The 25,347-nt window shown below is 38.3% G+C and overlaps 1 protein-coding gene across 3 annotated transcripts in view; it reads left to right on the forward strand.

The window, feature by feature from the left end:
* The window catches only part of Slc4a7 (solute carrier family 4 member 7), an 80,068-nt gene that overhangs the window by 27,066 nt on the left and 27,655 nt on the right, over positions 1–25,347 (forward strand). The window contains exons 4-14 of one of the 3 annotated variants that reach the window (XM_050160496.1): positions 2,870–3,008; positions 3,680–3,840; positions 4,822–5,010; positions 7,326–7,694; positions 10,780–10,895; positions 12,808–12,965; positions 15,032–15,119; positions 16,845–16,991; positions 19,632–19,738; positions 21,719–21,893; positions 24,807–24,940. In XM_050160496.1, coding sequence (XP_050016453.1) covers positions 2,870–3,008; positions 3,680–3,840; positions 4,822–5,010; positions 7,326–7,694; positions 10,780–10,895; positions 12,808–12,965; positions 15,032–15,119; positions 16,845–16,991; positions 19,632–19,738; positions 21,719–21,893; positions 24,807–24,940 — 1,783 coding nt within the window. The remainder of the gene's footprint in view (positions 1–2,869; positions 3,009–3,679; positions 3,841–4,821; positions 5,011–7,325; positions 7,695–10,779; positions 10,896–12,807; positions 12,966–15,031; positions 15,120–16,844; positions 16,992–19,631; positions 19,739–21,718; positions 21,894–24,806; positions 24,941–25,347) is intronic. The other 2 variants (XM_050160498.1, XM_050160497.1) reach the window with 2 other exon arrangements.

The raw sequence follows: 25,347 nt of genomic DNA on the forward strand, positions 1-25,347 counted from the left end.
CCAGCAATGCCACTCTTGGGAATATACCCAAGAGATGCCCGATCATATGACAGGGGCATTTGTTCAACTATGTTCATAGCAGCATTATTTGTAATAGCCAGAACCTGGAAACAACCTAGATGTCCTTCAATGGAAGAATGGATGAAGAAAGTGTGGAATATATACACATTAGAATACTACTCAGCGGTCATTTAGCTTTTAAATGAGAGTTGTTTTGTATCCTTTTACTCTGGAGAGAGCAGAAAGCTACATTGGATATTTTCTGCATACACTCTCAACACTTGCATGCAGACCCAGTGAAGGCTTTGACACACTCATGGGACTGAGGCATTGGGGTCCTTGACATGGCTGTGCTAATGTCAGTAACACACATTCCCTCACCCCTACATCATCCCGTATCAGTCATGTCACTGGTACACCAGGGAGTCTATCTCTCCCTGTAGGTCAGTGTCTAATACGACTAAGATAGTCATCAGTTCAAGACTGATTTCTCTGTGTCTGGTCACCAAAGATTATGGTGTCTTCAGCAGTAGGATTCTATGTTCAGTTGGTTGACAACCAAGAACAGTTGCAGTAGCCTGTGTTGTTTCAATACCCCTGGGGCTTCTTGACCAATAACATGGAGGGAGATAACTATTGCATTTTGAAACTGTTCTCTGGTTGGACAAGACTTGTAAGACAGTAGTTTGGTCTCTGGATAGCATATAGCACAGGCTCTTAATTGTGAGAAGAGGCTAGAAGGATAAGTTCAGTGCTTGCCTGAACTGACTGCCCAGGAACTGTTTTCTAGTGTGGTAGCACAAGGTAAGGCCTGGTCAGCTCTCAGGAATCTGGGTTAAAAGAATCCAAAAGCAGTAAAGTGTTTCAGTCTTGTTGAATGAGAAGAAGACAGGCAACAGAGATAGGGGCGTGCACAGCACAGGTCTGACTAATAACCCAGGACTGTGTGAATCCAGACTGTATACATAAAGACTTGTCAGGTGCAGCTGATGCAGTGCATAGAGACTTAGGCCATTTGATCCTTGTATGTTAGAAAGAAGGAATGGGAGTCAGATACCATGTTCTAGCTTAAGAGACTAAGGGCAAGGGTAAAACCTATTAAGCTCAAAGAAAGGAACAAAAACTAGAAATGGAGAGATGGCTCAGTGAAGAGAGCTTGCTGCTCTTTCAGAGAACATGTGTTCAGTTCCCAGCATCTACCTCAGGCAGCTCACAAGTGCCTGATTACCTGTAAATCAAGCCACAAGGGATCTGGTAACTTATTCTGGCTTCTGTAGGCACTATATACTTGTATACTAATCCTATACAGGCACATGCACATACATACTCACACATATAATTAAAAAGTAAATCACTGGGTGTGGTGATGCATACCTTTTATTCCCAGCCCTGGGAGACAGAGGCACATAGATCTCTGTGACTTTGTGTCTTCACCTCTCTCTGCTTTATTGCTCCAAGGCAGGCTCTCTCAGCTCTCAGAACTTGTCTTATCTCTTTCCCAGTGTTGGGGTTACAGGTATGCATGGCAGTGCCTGGCTTTTTATGTGGGTGCTTAGGATTTGATCTGAGGTCCTCATGTTTGCAGAGAAAGCCCTCTTATGGCTGAACCTTCCTGAGCCCCTGTGTCCATGTTTTGCCTTTGCAACACACATTGTGATCTGCAGACCTAATGCTTAAGAACAGCATGATTGTGTTTAAAAACAAACAAATAATCTCAATGTTCGAAGTTTACAGTTGGGGGGGGGGATACATTCATAGCTGTCTCTGGCCACATGTCTGGAGAGTATTTTTTAGTAACTAAGAGAAAGGCTGAAGTATCCCATCTTATTACCTTTATACAGCGTTGTCCTGGAGCTCTTAATCTGTGAAGGATGGAGGAGAGAAGTGGGGGCGGTGCACGTGACATGCATGCATGGCAATAAAGGAAGGAAAGTCTGCGGATGTTGGGCCATGAGACAGTAAATCTAAAGAGTTTGCAGAACTATGGGACTAAGAGAATCACTCAGAGTAGAAAATCAACCTTTTCTCACGAGTAGCAGTGAATACTCAGAAATGGAATTAAACATACCACTTACAGTAACACTAAAAAAGTTCTTTAGTAATAAATCCAAGCAGAACATCCAGCAAGTCCTGTATGCAGGAGTAGTTGACCACAGTAGTATTGCCTTCCCTCTAGGCATTTGTTTAACACAACACCTATGACAACTTTTCACATGTTTTGTGTATCCGTTCTCCCAGTTCTTACATTTTCAACTTTCTGGAGGGTTCCTTGTTGGACCTTCCTCCTTTGGTCTCCACATCACTTAATTTTCTGTGTTTTTTGTCTTCATTTCTCATTTCCTTGTGTCTATCATCTCTTCTGACATCTCCCTTTAACTGTCCTCTTCAAGTGTTCTGCCTGTTGCATCCTAAAGGGGCCTGGAGAATTGTTTACCTAGACGTCAATTTTAGTGCGACTTTATTTCTCATGTAGTGCAGGGTGAATATTGTCTGTGATTGAAAGCCTTAAGGTTTTCTACTATTTAAGAGGTAGTGTCTATTTTGTTAGTGTGCCTTTTGCAGTGGCTCTGACCCAATCCGCAGCTGACAGTTCTATTTCTCTAGAACAGCAGGAGAGCTGGCTGGCACATATTGACAGCTGCAAGTTTCATATCACTTTCTAAAGCTTGAAGGCTTCCTTTTAATCCATGAACGTAGCTATCTTAACTACTTTATTTTATACTTCCATTATGCATATATCACTTGAATATATATACTATGTATATTTTGGAAATAAGATTTGTACAACCCTGGCTTGTCTGGAATTTACTGGGACAGTGTGTCAATTTCAAAGCTTATCCTTAAATGAGTGTGCCGTTGTTTTGTTAAGACACACCATCGCAGAGGGTGCAGTTCATCCTCGGGACTGAAGACGATGATGAGGAGCACATTCCCCATGACCTCTTCACAGAGATGGATGAGCTCTGCTACAGAGATGGAGAGGAGTATGAATGGAAGGAGACGGCCAGGTAACTCTCTGTGCTCACTCTCGGCTTTATGAAGCGAAATCACAAGAGAGAGTGCCGATGGTTTCTGTGTTCACTATTTATTTAGTTACTCAGGTAGGCTCTTGTTTTACACCCCCAGCTGATCTGGACTTTAGGATGTAGCCCAAGCTGGTCATGGACTTGCAGCAATCCTCCTGTTTCTACCTACTTAATGCTGGGATTATAAGAATGAGCCACCTTTCTGGGGCTCTACATTAGAAGATTTCCTAGTTAATGCCTGGAAATTTTCTTTTGTTCTTTGCTCTCAGTTTATTTCTTTGAATGAGCTCATTTAGTATGTTAATACCGTTTGTGTGGTTGGTATTAAGATGTCTGAACAGATTTGAAGTTAAAAATCCTATGTTGTGAAATGCTGCAGTTTTGGTTTTGTGGGCTTACTATTTTAAATTCATGCAATGGTAATTTATTTACATATTGTTAAACTACAATCTTATCATGCGATGTAGGTGTCAGATTTGATGGCTGCAGACAGTGTATACTATTGGCCTAATTTGTGGAAATGTATTTGAGGCAGAATTTTGTTCCAGTAGTGATCTCTTGTTTCTTTTTAAAAATCAAGCTTATGTTTATGGTATTAAAATAAACAAATGGAATGTCCACTGTTTTTTAGTTTTTTTATATTATCCATTTAGGTGGCTGAAATTTGAGGAGGATGTTGAAGACGGTGGAGACCGATGGAGTAAACCATATGTGGCAACTCTCTCCTTGCACAGTCTCTTTGAATTGAGGAGTTGTATCCTGAATGGGACAGTCATGCTGGATATGAGAGCAAGCACTCTTGATGAAATAGCAGGTTATATAGTAAACTGACTTTTTTACGTTAAAGAAAATTAGATAAAGAAAATAAGGTGTGATTTTAAGATACTCATTTAACAACTGTGTATGGAACTAGTTCTACTCTTTGTAGGGGCATCGTAGGTTTGTGTAGAGACTAACACATTAAATTAGAAGTGTGATCACTGCCATAAGCACATAAATAGTCTGCTCTCTGAGAAAGTCTCCCAGGGTAAAAGCCCAGTGAGAACATTAAATACACAGCCTTCGAGTATTTGCTTAGTGTATGTAAGGGTTCCATCCCTAAGAGAAAGAAAAAGCAACAACAGAGAAAGTCACCCCACTAGACTCATCTTAGTGCCATTGTTTAAATCTACACGGGGCTGCAGAAGTGGCTTGGAGACTAAACACATTTGTTGTTCTTGCAGAGGATTTGGGCTTGGTTTCCTGCACCCCCTTGGCAGCTCTCAGCTGTCTGTAACTTCCTAGGGATCTGGTGCCCTTTTCCAATGCCTACAGGCTTCTGCAAGCACATGGTACATGTCAGGAACAGACACAGATTTGTAAAATAATAAATATACCTTTAAAACTTTGTATGTATTTTTTTGTACATTGAAAATATGCCCAGTAGTGCACAGAGCAGTGCTGGCGTCCGTCCTTTCTTTCTTCCATTCCTTTCACTTTTTGACAGAATTTGCCTTGTCTGGGATTTTTATCTACTTCATTGGTCTGTGCCTCTTGCAGAGTAAGAGCTACCACTTCTTTCCTGCCCTGTTCCTAGACTGCACAGACAATTAGACGTCTTTGGAGCCTGTGCCATTGAATATTTAGTTAAATAGAATTCACTGCTACTCATTCGTTTATTAACTAGAATTTACCATATCTATATAGGAAAGCCGCCTCTTTAAAACACACTGGATAATGTTCATATTTATCTTCATGCATATGCTTAGATAGTGTTTATATAGTAAAAATACTATTTTTTTTTTTCATTGAATAGATATGGTGTTAGACAACATGATAGCCTCTGGCCAGTTAGACGACTCGATAAGGGAGAACGTCAGAGAAGCTCTCCTGAAGAGACATCATCATCAAAACGAGAAAAGATTCGCCAGTCGGATTCCCCTGGTTCGATCTTTTGCAGATATAGGCAAGAAACATTCTGACCCTCACTTGCTTGAAAGGAATGGTGAGATAAGTTGTGGTGTCCAGTTTTCGCTAACCTTTCTCTAACGGAAGCTGTCTGCTATATTAGTGTGTGCTGCGAGGACGGTGTGTCTCCTGTTATCATTCTCACTTCTTCATTATCTATCACAGGCTGACCTGGAACACTGTGTAGCCTTTGCTGACCTTGGACTTGGAATTCTTCTTCCTTAACCTCCCAAGTGCTAGAAATATAAGTCTCTATTAATAAGACCAGTGTGCGTTAGAAATCACTTGGATGAAGTAAAAGCATTCACCGTTATTAAAAGGTCATAACTTTCCTTAAGCAATCTATAAGTACAGTCACTGTCCCTTACCCTTAATCACATCTGCTTCTCTGTTGGGATTTGAGGTTTCTTCCTTAAAAATTATTTAAGAGGCATACATTTATAATCTGTAATTTTAATGTTTTTAGTTCTAAATACTGAGTTTACTTTACGCCTATATCAAATTGATTTGCCTCCTAAACTGATCATAAACGAGCACTTTGGGAGTTGGTTTCAGATATTCATATACCTTGTGGAAGGTTTCACGATAGGGCTGTCTGATGCAAATGGCAGACAAGCTGATGTCTTTCAGTCCATTGAGAATGGTGCGAACCCAGGTGCCGAGACCCAGTTCTACCATTCCTTTCAGAGGATGGTGGCATCTTATGTAGGACTTGGGGAGACAGTGTTTTTGTTTTTTAAATTTTACTTTTCTATTGTGTGTACACGTTTTGCCTGCATTTATGTATGTGCACTACATGAGTGCCTGGTGCCTACGGATGTCAGAAGAGGCCATTGGATCATCTGGAACTGGAGTTAAGGATGGTTGTGAGTTACCATGGGGAACTTCCTGTGGAAGAGCAGCAGGTCTCTTTAACTGCTGCTGAACCATCCTTTCCTCCCCAACTCTAAATAGTCAGTTAGTTGTCAGTTTCTGAGAACTAATGCACATTGAATATTCATCTCACCTTACTGTTTTCTTTCCAAAGCAGGAACACACCAGTATGGTTCTCACTTGACTCTTAAACAGAACTGTGATAACAGAACCTAGACAGGCCAGGTGCAGCCGACAGGCCAGATGCAGTGGGTCGTTACTGCCTCTGACTGTCATGACAGGAAGCCTAGGAGAACTGCAAGCTGGGACAACTGGGATATGGGACACAGTAGCTTTCTGCTCTTTGTCTGTCCCTGTTCTCCACTGTGATGAAGTAAATTTATTTACTTCAAGGACTCTACTAAACTTCTATTCCTCATATTCAGTCAATGTTTTCTTTTTATCCTCTTTGTAGTTTAATTTCTTTTCATCATAAGACAATGGCTATTCTTAAGCAATTTTACTTTGTTAATTTTGTTACATTATAGGTATAATGTAATAACCTTTTCTGCATGTAGCTCCTTAAAAGATAAACGATAGTTGTTTATGTATTAACAATTGTTTCTACTAATTTATTTTAGTTAACATACAAATAATAGATTTATCACATTCTTTATTTTTGCTATATTTGAGTCTCCTGATCATATAGCTTTGATTCCTTAGTCCACAAGAGATTGTTACATTTCTCAAACAACTACCATTTAGTTTGAAAAGGCCACAAGGGAAAGAATGTTTCTCTTTTATGCTCACTTACCAGTGTATTCCTATGCTTTTGAAATAGTCTAGACTACCTTTCCTATTGCTCTTGTTAAGATGGTAAAATGCTTTGTTTTTAGCTAGCTAATGCAGCAGTTGTGTATAGTTGATTAACTGGCTGGACTATGGTAGAAGCAAGACGTGCTCTGAAATATTGACCTAAAACTTAATGTTATAATTCTTATAATTCTCTTTGTTTCTCTCATTTTCTTTCTTTTTCTTCCTTTTTTCCTTCCTTTTTCTTTTTTTTTTTTTTTCTTTCTGTGACAGGGCCTTACTGTGTAATCCTGTCTGGCTTGAAACTTGCTTTGTAGACCAGGGTATCCTTGAATTAAGATTTATCACTCCTGGCTATAATTCTCTTGAAAAATAATTCTTACAAATTGTCTTGTATTTTTAAAATGTACTTAAGAACACTGGCCAGCCTCTTGTTACACACATTTGTTACCAGTTTTAAGCTAATTATTAGGTAATGCTAATATAGAGTCTTGACATCTATAGATGTTCCTAGTTAGGAAAAATGTCCAATAACTTTTCAGTGACATTATAACAAGTAAGAATGTGACTGACCTCTAACCCCACAGATGAATCTGAAGCTTGTGATTTGTGGTTTGAACTGAGTTTTGTGTTCTCTATTTACTTAATACAATGGAAATCATTTTTTACTTACTTGTTTTATCTCAGGCGAAGGCCTGTCAGCCTCCCGCCACTCCTTGCGAACAGGTCTGTCTGCCTCAAACCTTTCCTTGAGAGGAGAATCGCCTTTATCTGTTCTTCTCAGTCATCTTCTCCCTTCTTCGAGAGCTGGAACCCCTGCAGGCTCAAGGTGTACCACCCCAGTACCCACCCCTCACAGCAGCCCTCCTTCCAGCCCTGGCTTAAGTCGCCTGGCCTCCAGAAGTTCCCAGCTGAGTCAGCCTCAGGCCCCAGAGCTACTGGTGTCACCCAGCAGGGATGATATTCCCAGAGTAGTAATTCATCCGCCCGAGGAAGACATAGAAGCACTCAAAGACCAAGAGCAGAAGAATGAGGAGAATGTTGACTTCACTCCAGGCAACTGTCCAGAGTCCTCCACGTGTGGTGCCCTGCCTCTGGCTCACCTGCACTGAGAATGCCTGTCACACATAGCTTGAGCAGCATATGTAGATAGCGCTTATGATTGGACAGCTGCATGGTCTTGCTCTTTACAGTGTATTACAGAACAGAATAAAGTCATTAAAACTTAGGCTATAAAAATATTATGAAGAAGGCCCATAATTTTTTTTGTTTTTGTTTTTTTAGAGATCACGATATTTGGGTAGTTTAGCAAACATATTTTTGATGTGACTTCGAGAATGGTGGTGGTACTTCTCTTAAGAGTGTAGTACAGCTTAGCCGTCCTAACACGATAGGATGCCATGCTGTTTTTCTCATCCTCTCTCTGACAAGACTGACGTTTTCAAACAATTGATTGTAGTCATTATTTCAAGAGGAGTGGTGTAGCTTGGAACAGACTGTACTCTTTTATTTATGATTGTGTGTTAGTCCAAGTTTCTCCTGATGCTTTTCAGAACCATGGGCTCTTTACTCAGGCTGAGGATGTAGTTTTGTAAGTGGATTACAAAACTTTCTTATGGGGCTGCAGAGGTCTCTGTAGGCAAGACTTCATACTGGACCTGACTTTGATTTCTTGCACCCTTGTTAGGTGGGTCACGGCTGGCTTCCTGTAACTCCAGCTGCAGGGCCTCTGACGCCTTCCGCCAGCCTCTCCAGATCACTCATGCACATGCTTATACAATAAACACGCATACAATTAAAAATAAAATATAATATGTGTGTGTGGGGGGAGAGAGAACAGTAAAGATCTTTGTTAGTTGAGAATTGAGGCATATATTCTTTTAATATTACTACAAATCTTTATGACAAGATTATCAATTTTCTGAATAGGTGAAATTAAAGTGTTTGGATTTCTGAAGACAAAATGAAGCTCATAACTAATGAGAAAAGTCATAGGATCAACCGTCATCACTTCCTTCGTAACTGCCATTTGCACTTAGAACATTTAGTTGTTTCTGGCAGGACTCCGGAAGCTGATGCCATAGAGAAGATGCCAGAGAGCTCCTCCATAGAAAGGAAGGCTACTGGAACTTGGCTTTAGCTATGTAGCGCAGTGAGAGGAAGCTTCGTTTTTTGCCGACTGAATTGATTCTCAGCAGAATTAGTATCAGGAGCTGGAGACTTGACTAATTAAAGAGACAGCTTTACCTTGGCTGAGGCTTGCAGAGATTACTCAGAGAGAATCATGGTAAACTAGACTGCTTTAGTTTCTTTCTAAGAACCCGTTGTCATCTAGTTTTGAGCTTCTGATCCTTCTGTCTCTACGTTCCAAGTGCACACAGGAGTGTGCTACCACACTTGGCAGGGTAATGTTCTTAACGTGCCCCAGCCAATTGAAAAAGGAACATGTTGAAGATGGCAAGCACAGCCAAACAGTTTCAACTAATTTCCTCCTTTGTCCCCATTGAATTTATTTCTTCTTTCTGTTCCTACTGACCTTGCCACCCCCCATCCCCACAAGCCTTGTTCTTAGGTCTCAGATCTAGTGGCTGAGTTGTTCTAGAAACTGCATTATGTTCTTATTTTGATGATGTGTAAAATAATAGTCAGTAGTGCCTAGTACTTAGTCACAGTTGGCACCAGGGTTTAATAATGTGCTTCTTGATCTTGTGTGTGAGTATATAGAAGCCACTGATGAGGATAATTTTTCCCACCTCCTTGGAAAGAAGAGACACTGCTCTGAAAGCTAGGGACAAAGGTTAACTATGAGGAATCTTAATAACTTTTCCATACTAAGTCAACATTTAAAAAAGTATTTATTTTAGGAAATAATTTTTATTTCAGAAATGTTTAATTTGAGAATTACATGACTACATTAAGTGCAGTGCTTTTTATATGAAGGTTTTTCACTTATATTGATACCCCAGTTTGTTGACCTGGGAAATTGATATCATCGAGGACTTCACTCAGAGTTGAAACAGCTTTTAAACCCAAATGCCTTAATTTTATGTTCACTAGTTATAACTGCTGTATTCTAGAAGAATAAACATGCTTGGTTGTATCAAGTATATCTGATATGCTTGAAATTGTAGAAACGATTACTAATTTTAACCAGTGACTGGTACTGACAAATATTAACTGCACTTCTGTATTATATTGCAGTTTCTTCCCCTAAAATGTTCAGTGTTGTGTGCATTAATTGGTTTATATTCTTGGACTAGAAGGCTTTTTTTTTTTATTTTCTAAGGAAAAAAAGATGTATTCAGTGGTAGATATCTGTGTGTTGAAACTTGGATTTTAAGTTTTTGAGATTTGAGCTTTTTCTAGAACTCTTAGAGGTAAAGATTGCTTAATCTTTATGTTGTGCTGCTTGGAACTGCCTTCCTGTGAGCGTTGCTGCTGAATGAGTACACTAACATGAACATGCATCATTTGTAACTGGACAACAACCAGGCTAGTCACACCCTAAGTTATAGGCTCGTTGGAACCAGAGGGCTTGAGTAAATCACTCAATCACAGGGCCACAAGTGATGAGTATTATTTATCCCAAATCTCTTTGATTTTAATCTTTTTACTGGGATAGCTTGTTTGTGGTTTTAGGTTTCTTAGGAAGAATGACAGTAGAAACTAGACATAAATACTGCTGAAGAAAAATAAAATTTCTTAGGGAAACATGATTAAGAAAGATTAAACAAAGCACACCTCTTAAATTTTGTGAATTACAATTGGAAAGAATTCATATTGGCACTGATATGAGTGTCCTAGGGGAAGTTAGGGCTCACTGAGTTCTGTACGGGTCACACGAGGTAGAGACACTCGAAGTCCGTTACCCAGAAGTAGTGTGGCAGTAGGGCTGGTTCCACACTGGCTCACTTCTGTGAAGGCCACTGTGTGGATTCTGTAATGCTCTAAATATTAAGTGCACAGCTTCATCCTGTTCATGTGTTCTAATTCATGCTGCTGGTACGGAGCTAACATCTGCACTTTTTAACCTCTCACATTTGCTTCGGTAATGAGCCATCGCTTTAAGGATATGAGCAGCATCAGGCTACATGGTGGATTTTCTCTTTACTAATTCGGTTGTGTATTTTCTTAAATACAGGGATTTTGGCTTCTCCACAGTCTGCTCCTGGAAACTTGGACAATAGTAAAAGTGGTGAAATGAAAGGTAACGGAAGTGGAGGAAGCAGAGAAAATAGTACTGTGGACTTTAGCAAGGTAATTCATTAATTGTAAATTTTCATTAGCTTTCCCACTGAGAAAATAACTAGTAATGTGTTGCTTTGTTGCCATTGCTTATAGTAACTGTTTAGTAACCTGCTGCTTACACACTTGCATAGGATGCCTGTGAGATGTTATGGGCAGAAACAGGGATAGGCTCCATGTTTGTAACTACATGCTTACAGTTGCAGCCGTTCAGAAGAAATGGATTTTCTTTGGGCCTGCTCATAGATACTCTGGCACCTGGGTCTCTCTGAAGCGATTTTCTTGGGTGTGACGTCGCAGCACTGACAGCTTTCTTCCTGGGTTCTACTGCATCCCAGAATTACTGACTCATGGTTCTAGGACCTTCTAGAATGCCACTGGGAGGCATGGGTAGATCGAGGCATGGTTTAAACAAGAACAAGAAGCTCCTGTGAATTGATTTTGTTTAATGAGTAGTTCAGGGAAGTAAAGATGGAAGCAACAGAACAGAGAGACCCTGGGTTTTCAGGATAAGCTCAAGTGACAGCTGAGTTTCAAGAGTACTTCCTAGTGGTTGGGAAGTCCCTTAATTTGCTGCCTGTCAGTTTACCATTAATTCATGGAACAGTGATATTTTTGCACCTTCTTTTTAAGGCTTTGTTGTAAATATCAAATAGATTTCCGTTTTTTAAAGCGGTTTTCTGTTTCACAGTGTGTCCACAAATCATGCACACTCCACTGAAAAGAGGTTTAAATGATTTGTATTGTTGTTTTGTGGAGTTTCATACTTCCCCATTATAGAAAGGCTTACCATTAGGGATTTTGACTATTCAGAAAAGGTGTTCACCTGGGCATGGTAGCATGTGCCTATAATCCTAGTTATCCAGAGGCCAAGGCAAGAGAGCCTCAAGTTTATGGCTATCCTAGGTTACATAGTGAGCTCTAGACTACCCTGAACTAAATAGCAACTTGTCTTTTAAAGCAAAACAAACAAAAGTCTTTTGCAGTTGTCATTTCTAACTATCTTGTTTTCATTAGTGCTCTGTTTCAGATCATCAGAAAGTGTTCCTAGCTAAATTGGATTTTATTCGTTGTTGCTGAATAAGTAAATTACCATAATTTGCATTGTGGTTCTTGTCTAGGCATGGCAGTGTGGTTGATCTTTGTTTCTCTGTCAGTTGCACTTTTTTACTTGGCCTGTTCTTGTGTACCCTCCCTGTCTCTTGTTGGGCAGGAGTCTGCCTCCTGGCACTGTAGTTGTGGCACACTGGGAGTGGGACTCAAGAGGCCCGCTGTAAGTGCTGGTTTCATCTTTTAATAGATAGTTTTGTTAGTGGTCGTTTAGTAGCTTGTGTGAACCTATGTATCAGTGAGAGCTTCACTACTTTGGGGTCATGTTTGTTACCTTTTTGTAATTATACACAGGTGGCTGAGTTTCCCTTACACACCGTTCCGTGTCTGAGCTAATCAAGTCTATCAGTTCTCATTGTAAAGAATATTTTTTTTTTCATTTAAGGAAAATACTAAGAAATGGTAGTGTTTTATTTTTTAAAAGGAGAATTTATAAAGACATGAAACAATAAGACTTAATGAAAAATCATGCAATGAATTTGTTGTAGCACTGTGTATAATTTCATAAGCCATTGTTAGTTTGTGCACTGTGTGTCCTCACCAGTTTTTAATGAATAGTCTATTCATTGAAAAATTCTCAAGTTTATGTTTGATAATATACAGCTCTAAAGTAATAAAGACTATAATAGCTAAAACAATAGATGACGAATTTTGCTTGCATTTTTTGTATTTGTCTACTTCATTCTTATCTGTGGGAGTTTTGGTGTTTATGCATCTTTTAGATCACAAGTTTTGATTGCCAGTAGTAGTTTTAAAGTCATTCTTTTATTCATATCTAAGTAATTATATTTCTAAATTATTCATTTATCAATAGGTTGACATGAATTTCATGAGGAAAATTCCCACAGGAGCGGAAGCATCCAATGTTTTGGTGGGAGAAGTGGACTTCTTGGAGAGACCGATTATTGCGTTTGTGCGACTGGCTCCTGCAGTTCTCCTGTCCGGGCTGACTGAGGTCCCTGTGCCCACTAGGTAATGAGTTCTCCTTTGTGGTTGTTCCTGTGGACCCACTGAAAGCGTCCTTGCTCTGTGTAATAGAGGCACTGTTTAACTGCTGGTTTTCAGTTGTGTCAATGCTTTTGAGTACAAGAGTGTAAATTATCCTCCCTTCTCCAACTTTTACCTGATTCCATTCTGCAGCTGACCTGGACCTTACTGTGTAGCCAGCCTGGCCTCTGATTCCTCCTTTTCCCTCCCAAACAATGAGATCGTAGCTATGAGTCACCTCCTGCTATAGTAATACTGTGTGAAAACAGTCTTCATTTGTATCTTTATAAAATGTTTGGTATCTTAGGAACTTGTGTTTTACAAAGCCAGTCATTGAGATTCATTTTTGTGCTGGGTACCCAGAAGATGGCTTGCTCAGGTTCACTTTTCATTCTGTTCTGGGCTGCACACATCCTTTGTGTACTCATGCAAATTCTTTGCTGTGGTTTTCCATCCATATACATTGGATAACAAATTAATCTGGCTTGAAATCATAAAGAATAATTAGCAAGTTGTGTTAATTAGCACATGAGCCATGAAAAGGACATGTGCAGATCGTATCAGAAGCTTAATTGTGACTATGACTTGTTTTGAAATTAACTTTTTTTTTACTCTATTTTTGTTTGATGGGTTTTTTGTTTGTTTGTTTTAAATGAAGTCATGTGTGTGGTCCAGGTTGACTTCTTATCCCTGACTATGCTTCTGCCTCAGCTTCCTGAGTGCTGACATCCGGGCATATGCACTGTACTAGGGGGATTTTGCAGCAGGGAGCTTCCACAGTACCATGGAGAGGTGTGGTAGATTATGTGTTCTCATGACCGACTCAGTAATTAAGAATTAATAGGAATTTGATGGAAAATACTTATTTTATATGTATTTATTCCATTTTCACTAGTGATACAGTGTTGATAAGTGAGGGAAAATTATTCGATTGCCTCATTTGTAAATTTTCATAAAGCAGGAGCATAAGTATTTGGATCAGAATATTAATATTTTATATAAGGCTGAAGTAATGATGAAACCCATTATTTTGTATTATTACCTACAAAAATAGTTAAAATATTAGTATCTACTCTAGTGTTAACAGGGTGCAACTATACTTTTTATTTAACGCTTAAATAGAAACAGGTCTGATATTGAAGTTGGAAATTCTTTTCCCTCACGGAAAAGTTACTTAACTAGATGCCATATTTGTAGTGTTAAAGCGTTGATCCAAAATAGTTTCAGACTACAAATCTTTTGTGTGTATATTCTGTACTATTTGATTTGACAGGCTTTGCTTTCAAGAAATCAGTGTAGGACAAGGGATGTGTCTCAATTGGTAGAGAGATGGCTTGGCATGCACAAAGTCCTGGTTCAGTTTCCAGCACTCCATAAACCAGGTGTGGTGGGCCACACCTACAATCCCCTCACTTGAGTGGAGGGGCAGTGGAGGCCGGAGGATACAAAGGTCAAGGTTACCTCTGGCTACACAGTAAGTTCTAGATCATCCTGTGTTATACTACCCTTTCTCCAAAAGAAATCAGCATGGAAACAGTGTGGTGCTGCAAATCTGCCACCCAGCACTCAGAAGACTGAGTGAGGAGTTCGAGGTCAGCCTGGTTGTTTCATCCAGAAGGATATAAAAGATGAAAATTTTTATGAGAAACATTTCCTTAGTAACTGTTTTTGCACTAAGGAAGATGGGAAAGGGGTAAGTTGGTAGAGTTAATTGTGAATGCATTTTATAGTTTCATGATCTGATTTTTGCTTGTTTTGTTCGGTTTTTGAAATAGGATCTCCTGTTGCTTAAGCTGAGAGGATGACTTTGAACTCAGAGCCTCTTTGCCTCTGCCTTTCAAGTGTTGGAATAGCAGGCTTGCCCACCACACTCAGTTAAGATCTGTTTTGAATAGAATTGGCCATTTTTTCCCCCTTGATTCTTGTAGGTGATTGCAAAGAAGGTCTGTGTGTTGCGTCTGTGTTTATAATGGAATTATTTGTAGAAGTTTCCTGGATTTGTGTATATGTGTTGTTTCTTTTAAAATCTGCATATTTCAATCTTTCCTTAGGTTTTTGTTTCTGTTACTGGGCCCAGCAGGGAAGGCCCCACAATACCATGAAATTGGCAGATCCATAGCCACTCTCATGACTGATGAGGTAATTACAGTCAAATCCCTTTGAGCTAGACAGTGAATATGCAATTATAGCCCTTCTTTCTCTCATAGTAAAGCTTATAAAATGATCTTTGATGTCTATGCTATTTTATTTCATATGTACTCTTCTAACACATGCATTTGTTGAGGGTTTTAAGATTTATTTCTTAGCAATAGTAGGTAGTTTTTCATCTGTTTTATTGCTATTCTTTCAATTTGACGTTTTGAAATTTATTTGGTCCTAGCTTTTAGGGTGTTACCTTTTTGGGTCTTTTGCTGTTTCTTCTTACTTCTCTCTCTTGATTTTGTTATTGTGTTTGGCTGTAAACTCTTTAGTGATCAGAACTTCTGCTTCTTTGAGAGAGATTTCTAGAAGATTTTGCCAGACATGCCAACATATCTTCACAGACCATTAGAAACTCTGTAAACCTGGACCTCGTTCGTGTCAGCTCATCATACATTTCTGTAATCACTGCCATTTTTCTGGTCTAGACTCTGACCTTTACTGTGGCAACTCAAGTGATTCTTTTTCCTTTGGAGTTCTTACCTGTGTTGACAATAATAACATATATATAAGTCTAATATTGAATCCAGAATTTATCCATAGCCTAATTATTTAAAGTTTTTTTTCCCCCTTTTTTGAGTTGTGTTTTCTCTATAATCCAAGCATACTTCAAACTAGCTGTGTAGCTGAGGTTGGTCCCACCCTTGGGAATCTTAACTTCGTCTCTCGAGCGCTGGGATAAAGATATGAACCACCACATCTGCTTTACGTTCAGATCAAACCTTGTTCTGGTATTTTCAGGGAACCTTGCACGTATCCCATGCTTACACCCTGCTCTGGCCATAGTAGCTTCCTTTCTGTTTCTTGGATGAGTTTTGCTCTTCGTACCCCTGTACAGTACAGCTATGATTCTGTCTTCCTAAGTACTGTTTTACCATTTCCCTCAGTTATTACTGTTTTGTTTGTTTGTTTGGCTTTTCTTGGATGAAGTCTTTTGTATAGCCTGGACTGTGCTCAAACTCACACCAGTTCTTCCCCTATGCCTTCAGTTGCTGGGTTATCAGTCTTCTCAGCAACATTTTTGCTTGGCTGCTTATTTTTCTCTTGTCAGCTTTCCATTCTGCACTGTTTAATATTTTTTCTTTTTTTGAACTTTTGTCCCTCTTGATCATAATTATTTTCAGAATAAATAACACTTTAATGGCAGAAATACAATGACCTGACATTATTGTAATGAATTATTTTGTAGTGAATCGATTTTTATCTTGTAAAATTACTATTTATCTGTGAAATATTTTCTTTGTACCAACTCATCATTTTCTTCAGTTATTTGTTGTTGATTGATCTATTTATGTTAGTCCATACTAATGATGGACTAACTCCGCTAGGTGAGGTGAATGTCTGCAGCTGATGAGAGTTTATACCATTTTTAGTGACTTTATTTTTGTTATTTATTTTACATCCTATGCATATATGCACATATAAGTGCAGGTCCCGTGGAGGCCATGAGGTTGTGTCATATCCCCCAGAATTGGAATTACAAGTAGTTATGAGCCACCCTACAATTCTGGGAACTGAAAGTGTATCCTCCGCACAGTGCTGCTGTTAAATCATGGGCCCTTGCTCCAGCACAGAATTTATTCCTGCATCTAAAGTGCATTTTAATACAGTCAGTTCTTTCTGTCCACTGTCGAAATCCTTATGCTCGGTATCTTCTCTCCTTAGATTTTTCATGATGTAGCTTATAAAGCAAAGGATCGAAATGACCTTTTATCTGGAATTGACGAGTTTTTAGATCAAGTAACTGTCCTTCCTCCAGGAGAATGGGATCCTTCCATACGCATAGAGCCACCAAAAAGTGTTCCTTCTCAGGTAAGAACCTGGATATGCTTCTAGGGGTGTTTTCTTTTTTCTTTTTTAAGTTAAAAACTTGTAATAAAATGTGAATTATGCATGTTTTATAACTCAAAAGTCATAACTATTTATAGTGGGTATGGCTTAGTGGGTGCACTTTGTCAGCATGCCCAAGGCCCTAAATTTGAACCCTGATACTGGAAGTAGGAGCTATAGGAACCAAAGGTAGATTTAGGGAGGATGTACCCTTGTTACTATGTCTCTTGTGTGTTTGTCTGTTGTCAGCTTTGTGGTCCTGATTATTCTGTACCTGGACATGTAAATGTTCATAACCTGCCTACTCTTTTGTTATTTGCATCATTTTAAGTTGATCATTGTGTGTGTGTGTGTGTGTGTGTGTGTGTGTGTGTGAAATCTGTCTTTATTCTTCATGTGCTATTATCAGCACTTTAAATAGTCTGGAATAATTTGTTTTTGCAAGTTTGGGAAATTTCTGGTATACATTTTTGAGCCACATCTCTTGCCAAGTGTGGGCTTTAACAAGTTGCTTCATTCCTTTATGAAAATTGGTTTATGTGAGCTTCTCTTCCCTCTCAGGTCAGTTCTTGTAAATTCTGTTTGCCTGGTGTATTACCCATTGTGACCATATTTTAAATTTTCTTGGAAAAGCTTACCTATTAAACTTTCCTTGGCTTGTGGAATTATATCCTGACATATCTTTGATTTGACTAATAGGTAAATTATTTATTCATTATATTTTTCAAAGAGTAGTTTGTAAAATTATTTTAGATTTTTTAAAAGATGGATCTTTTTCTGCTTCATCCGTGCTTTTAGCTGATTTGCTTCACCCCTCTCACTATCCTCCAGTAAAGGTTTATTTTATCCTTCTTTCATTACGTAGTTAATTATTTCCCTTTTAAAGTTTTCCTTTTTTTACATTTATTTTATTTTATATGTATGGGTGTTTTGCCTGCATATGAATGTGTACCACATGCGTGGCTGGTGCCCAGGATCAAGTATCCCAAAACTGGAGTTATGCATAGTTGTGAGCCACCATGTTAATGCTGGGAATTGAACACAGATTCTCTGAAGAGCAGTCAGTGCTCTTAACTACTGAGCCATCTTTCTAACCCTCATCTTTTAAATTTTTTGTATATAAAAAAAAATTGTTTCGTTTGATTTTTGTTTTGTAGACAAGATTTCCTTAAACTTCTAGTGATCCTCCTGCCTTAGTGTCTTACTAGAATTGTAAGCATGAGCCACTGATTGATACTTCATATTTTCATGTTTTAGCTACAACTTAGCTATGTCATATGTTCTTTTGTTCTTACTTTCTTGGGCTTCTATGTTGTTTTCTGTTTCCCCTTTGATGTAAGGGGAAACACATTGGTTTTAGCTTTGACCCTTTCAAGTGGTGATCTTCCTTTTTTATCCAAATCTAGCTACTCTGTATTAATAAAGTGTTGTGTATCTAGGTCCATGGGAGTTTTAAAACTTCACAGGAGCTCTTACAGACACATATATCTGTCTTGCTCCCTGCTTATTCTATTTCCTCCCTCTTTGCATTATATATGTTTATCTGCACATAGGTATTCCTTTAGCCAGTTCTCTGTTGAGGTAACCTATTTGTGTTCTTGTCGGGGAGAAGATCCTTTATCTTAGAAGTGGTTTCGTTGATTTTAAAATAAAATATAAGGGGAAACTGAAGGAATTCTTGTGTTACTTATCTAAGGAAATATTTTAGGAAAGGGAAAATGTTGGTTTCTGCCTTCTTTTCCTTCCCTTCCTCCCTCTTTCCTTGAAGTTCAAGATCTTTTTCATAGCCCAGAATGTTCTTGAACTCAGACTTTCTGCCTTAGCCTCCTGAGAACTGGCAGTGCAGGTGTATGGAAAAAGTAGTATCTTTAAAAATTAATGAAAAATTTATTTTTGGTAGTTAACCACGAGTAGTATTATAAATATTTTGATGAAAATGTGCTTCTTTTCGAGAATGTTTATGTTTATAGCTGGGTTTGCTAGTGTCACCTTACCATAAGCTTGAGTTGTTTAGGAAGGAAGGGAATCTTACTTGACTAAGAATTTCCATAGGCAAGACTGAAGTCTGTAAGGGCCTAGCTCACTGTGGGCAGTGCCACCGCTTAGCTGGTGGTCTTGGATGCTATAAGAAAGCAAGCTGAGCAAACCATGAGAAGCAGGCCAGTAAGCAGTGTTTCTCCCTCGTCTCTGCTCCAGTTCTTGGCCCTAGGTTCCTTGTCCTGACGTCCCTTCATGAAGGACTAAGATCAGGACATATGAGCTGAACCCTTTCCTCTCCAATTTGCTTTTAGTCACAGCAGCAGAAACTAACTAAAAAATAGTTACTGCAGAACAGCAATTTGAAATGGTATATTTATCTTATAATACACTGATGTTAGAAGGAGCAGAGAGCTAATTATAAATTTATAATGTGAACAGAAACAGGTGGTAAATTCTTTTAAATTGCATCTTTTTAAAATGCTATTAAATGTTATTGTTTTAAAAGGTTATACTAGAAAATATTTTTTCCCATGTGTGCTTGTGTAAAATCCTCATGAGATGTAATATTTCCTCTAGCAATCTCAGATACCTTGTCAGTTTTCTTAAAGTTGAATTCTAAAAGTATGTTTCTGTGGAATTCAGGAAAAGAGGAAGATTCCCGTGTTTCCCAATGGATCTGCTCCAATGTCTGCCGAGCCTCCTAAGGAGGCTGCTCATCATGCCGGGCCTGAGCTGCAGAGGACTGGACGGTGGGTACAGTTGTTTCTTGGGGGATTAAGCACTGGTTTGATAGAAAGGCACCAACAGTCTTCTCTTTTAACTCCTCAAGTATTTGGAACCTAATCTCGTATATTATTTCTTCTGTGGTTTTGTAAAAACGCATTTTCTATAAGATATATAACATTAAGGAGAATTTATGCATTTTAAAACAATTTTAATAACACATACCAATTTTTAAAATGAAAATAATGGGACATATATTCAAATTTGTCGTTATTATTATATTATGTGGGTTTTTTGGTAACGTCTACAAAGGTTCTGAAAAAAAAATATAGATTCTTTTCCTAGTTAAAGAATTACAGTGAATGATTTTTATACATTGTGCATGGATTTAAAACTTACGTGAACATTACTTTTTGAAATACTGTAAAATTAGATGGACAAGCATGTTTAAACCCTACTATTGGCATCTGGAAACATTATTAGAGAAATTAGAAAGTTAATTTTAGAGTAAAGGATAGGAATGTTACCTGGTAAAGTGTAATAAAATATCTTTAAAACACTGTGTAGTAGTTAATTGTGGCAGCATTTCCATACTGTTGTGAAGTAAAGCTATTGGTGTTAAATGGGGCACTGGTAGTCACTGTGGTTTTAAAAGGACCTAGAGTTCAATCTTTGTTTATATAACTAGGGTATCTTATACAGACACTGTTGACAAGAACAGCAGCTAATATATTCAACACAGTCAACATCAATGACTAGTGAAATGGAACAGAATAAGATTTTATCTTTGTGAATGTAACAGAATAAGATTCTATTTCTCCGCCAATAGTTCTGGTCTCCTATTGGCTGTAACCATTTCTTTGTACTTTAGAGATGGAAGTACCTAGTTACAGGCACATTCCTCTCAGGCACCTGAGAGCCTCCTTTGCCACCTGTTAAGTAATCAGTTGTTCATTTGATGATGATTTATTTTCTACATTGTCATTGATACCTTTTTAATTGAAAGCTGATTCTTTTGTGACAGAATCACTTCCGCTTGTCAACTCGCCTTTAGGATTTGTTTAGTATCTAACTTAAAAAAATTAGATGGTAAAGCTTGAAGCATCCAAACCCTCAAAAGTTTAAATTTAGTATTCATCTATTTTCTTGCATTTGGTATATATATATATAAAATCCCCTGTTTCCTGAGTCATAAGACTGTTCTGAATTTTCAGTTCAGCAGTATTTATTTAGTACCTTTTGTATACCAGGCAGGGTTCTGCTAACAAGAAGCATGACATTGAACAAAAGTCCCTATCTCTTAGGGTGTTTATGTTTTATTGGGATATTTTCAAATTAAATATATCTAAAAACCCAGTTTTTAAGTTTAAATGGTATGGTTTTGATGTTTTAATGCAAATATAGGTTTTTATTCTTAATAAAACCTTTTAATTTTATTAATATACTCATTACATATGTAATAATGTACTGAAATAGCTTTAAAGGTTTTTTCTTGGACAAAAATACTCATATAAATAATTCAGGAGTTAAAAATCATTAGACATAGTTCTTAGTTGACTTCTGAGTTAAATGTTAGTGAGCCACATTCACTCTACTTATACAGTACTTACTGTGTAAGCTATAGCTGCCCATTGCCTTTCTGCTCTGTACTGCAGATAAAGAATAGAGTTGCAGTTGCACATTTACATGTATGGCTGGTTAGGTTTTGTTTATTATATGTTTACTTGTATATTTGCATTCAAAGTTGCTCCTAAAAGTCATTTGCCTGCAGCCTTTTCAGCATATATAGTTTAATGTTATGTTTCCATTAACTTAATGAGAGCTTTTTTTCTTCTGACATCATTTCATTAGAGTCAATGAGTATATCTTCTATAAGTTATACCGTGATTTAAATTTTTATTGGCAAAATAGTAAGCACCTACAGTTTTATGTAGCCCATAGATTTAGTGTGAACTAGTTAGAATCCTCTAGTCTACAGCTTGACGAGTTTCATCTCACCTATTTAGGCTTTTTGGTGGTTTGATACTTGACATCAAAAGGAAAGCACCTTTTTTCTTGAGTGACTTCAAGGATGCATTAAGTCTGCAGTGCCTGGCCTCGATTCTTTTCCTATACTGTGCCTGTATGTCTCCTGTAATCACTTTTGGAGGGCTGCTTGGAGAAGCTACAGAAGGCAGAATAGTGAGTACAAAAGATTGGTAGTGGCCAGGCTCCCAGCTCCTCAGAGGCAAGTGTCTGTATGCATTTGTCTCACTATTCGCGCCTGTATTTGAAGAGTCGACCCACAGCATTAACCTGTCCCAAAGCAGACTTCCCCCAAAGGTAATTGCTGTGGAAAACATGGGGAAGCCATTTGAACAGGAGAAGATGCACAGTTGAGGTAAAAACAAAAACCAAACAAACAGTTTATCTTACCTTGTTTGATGATATGGTTATAAATTGAGTAAAACTTCCATTGTCTTCTGGGGGATGGGTGGGTTGTGGGGGAGATGAACTGCTCTGGGTGGGTCATGGTGGGAACTTTATCCACGGGGCTCCCTGTCCTGTTAGTTACCATAGGGTTAGGATTATGACTGTATTTAACTCCTCAGCCCCAGCTGGTCACTGAACTGAGACCGTTTGAAACAACAAATGTAGCTATAGAGTGGATGGGAATTTTGAAGTTACGTTTGTTTTCATTTTGCTTTTTAATCTATCTGAAAGTTGATAAAACTTTTATTTGTAATTGGGTGCTGCCTCCCTTTTCCCATGTGAATGTAGAGTCCTGTTTGCTGTACTTGCTAATAACTGTGGAGGAACTGGTGCGTCATAAAATTTTGAATGGCATTTTATGGGGAGTATACATATATTTTAATGGCATTTGAGTGACATTTATAATTCTTGATTTCTAAAGTTTGTTTTAATAATACTTTTGAAAGAAATTTTATATATTTATAGATAAAAGGTTAAAACAATAGCTAAAATATAAGTGGTGACAATTCAATTATAAAGACATCTTTTTCTAAATAACTGAAAATTTGTAATCCTGAATTTGGTTTTTACTATTTAGATTCCTTTCTCCTTCAATCATTGTTCATAATATGTTTTTAGTTGCTATGCTGTCAAAAATTATACGTATAGCTCTGCTGGACACTGTGACAATGTGGTTTAGTTATTACCTCTTAGAAATATTGCTGCTTGGCTCATGGACTGTCACTGCCTGTCTTCTCCTTCTGCCCTTGGACACCGTGTACCCGAGATAGTATGTTTGACCCTGGCGTAGGAAGAGAGACAAAGGTAGCAGAGGGAGCCTAAGCAGAAAGGTCGACAGTAAATGGGAGCTCATGTTCCCTGCAGTGTTTAACTGAGAGAGGAGAACTAGGGAATGAAGAGGCAGAAATAGAGGAAACAAGCCTTTTACAGAGGAAACAATGGGGAGATGAGGTGTTTGTTTCCATTGCTTTATAGAAGTGCACATTTTAGGAGCTCACATTTGGAAGCATAGAGCAGCGAGAAGAAACAGAGATTGGAGGCTGTTGAGCTTGAGGTGAATTGTAGGCTGTGTGGGAGCTTCGATGGTTCTAGAATGGAAGGAGGAGAGTGGCAGCAGATGAGACCATCAGAGCGCAGCGTGGAGAAGCAGCTCCACATTAGGGGAAGGTGGGGTGGGAGTGGTAAATGAGGAGTTTGTGGTGACAGTGTCTGCAGTTTTGACCCACCACGTGGGGGAACGGCCTCTGCTTTGTGCTCACCTGCTCCATTTGAGTTTTGACATGTCCTTCTTTTCAGTTTTTGTGTCCCCTCCCCCGAATTTCACTTAAGACATTTTCACCTCTAACTCAAGCTCACCTTAAATTCAGATTTAAAATGTACATGTTTTAGTATAATTAAGGAGCTGGTGATTGCATATCAGTGTTTTGTAGTGAAGCCCTATTTTTCAGACAGAAAACATTTATTTTTATGATTAATATGTTATTAATATGGAGGCTTGTTTTTTCATATTACCATTAGTTCAATTATATTTTGTTACTTTATGATTCTGGTTTGGAAGATGCTGTTGGAGTTGATGAGAAATGCTGCTTTTGTGTGATATTCCCAAGGTAATAGACATGGTTTGAAGGTGCCTTTATAAACACTCGTGGGGTCTCCTAATCGTCATCACCCTGTTTAAAAATAAAAACCCTTAGACTCCCAAGTTGCCCCAAGGCTGCATTCCAGGCACTGGCCAGGCTTCCAGGGCAACCCCATCCTCCCTGCTCTTGTGCTGTCTCTTGTTTCAGGAGCTCTGTTTCTTATAACTTCTTGTCTTGCCTTTACCAATCCTGGGCTTTCTCCTTTCTGGATAGCACACCCCAGTTGGCCTTGATGCTTAACAATGGTAAATTCTTTTCCTTTCTCTCTGATTCTACCCTTTGTCTAGTGGCATAGCACATTGTCATTGCTTCACCATTTAACCTCATTAGCCAGCCTATAATGCCATAGTGAAACAAAACTTTACTCTGTCTTACTCACTTGAGAACTCCTCCAAGACTTTCATTTCCATTGTTCTCATTTTGCTGAGCTTTAATGATAAAATACTTACTCATTTATTGTCTCTGCGAACTTACAGAGTACTCCCCACCTTGTTTGTGTTACCTCTATCATTTTAAAGTAAATCAATTAAGACTATCACTTTAGATTCATTTCTAAGAAATGTATTCAAAGTTTTTTTTTTTGTTTTTAGAAAACTGAGGGTCACATGTTTACCTATTTGGAGATTATTTTTAATCACCATCTTGAGTATTTAATGTGCTTTTTATTTTTAGAGTAAAAAATATTTATTTTAGTCATAGAAGAGTAGTAAAAATAACTCATGCTTTTCTGCTTGTATGGGCTTAGAAATAAAACACCACAGATGAACGTGAAGCCCTGTGTTTCCTTTTGCGCCTTTTGTGTCTTACAATATTGAGTGTTGGGCTAAGGATGATTGCCAAAAGTTCAACTAAATATGCAAAGACAAAGCAGTTTTCTTGATGTACTTGATACATGTGTAACTGCTTGGCTAGCATCTGTGTTCTCCAGATGATTAGAGATCACTTTTTGATGTGTTACTTCTATTCATTTTCCCTTAAACAGAGTGCAATAGAGTCTCTTTTTGGAGCATCATTAACTGGGATTGCATATTCATTGTTTGCTGGGCAGCCTCTAACAATTCTGGGGAGCACAGGTCCAGTCCTAGTGTTTGAAAAAATTTTATTTAAATTCTGTAGGTAAGTAGTAATTCTCATCCCCTCTATTTGTATACCTGTCAATTATGTGTTGTAGTATACTGTTTATGAACTGCAATATCTTTGTGTGCTTTTGTGTGGTTGTCCTACCAAGGCTCCCACTACCACTTCTCCTCAGTAATGTAGAAGTAAGGGAAAGTAAGATTGCCTATCAATGCTCATTTAGTGGATTTGAGTATTGATAAGCACATTTGGAGAGCAATAAAAATTCTTAGTGCTTGCAAAATTAAACCAGTAAGGGGTTTGAACTGTTTGTTAGGGGAAATGTAGCTCTTACATAGGATAGAGTGAAGTAGATCTTGAAAGCCCAAGGCTGGCTTTGCCAGGTGGTCTTGTGTAAAGAGGAAAGGGCTCAGAGCTATCAGAGTGCACAGTTAGTATCTTATAGC

The sequence above is a fragment of the Alexandromys fortis genome, unplaced genomic scaffold (assembly GCF_014885135.2).
Source record: "Alexandromys fortis isolate MF-2015 unplaced genomic scaffold, M_Fortis_MF-2015_v1.1 scaffold_116, whole genome shotgun sequence".
In the NCBI taxonomy this organism is placed as follows: Eukaryota; Metazoa; Chordata; class Mammalia; order Rodentia; family Cricetidae; genus Alexandromys; species Alexandromys fortis.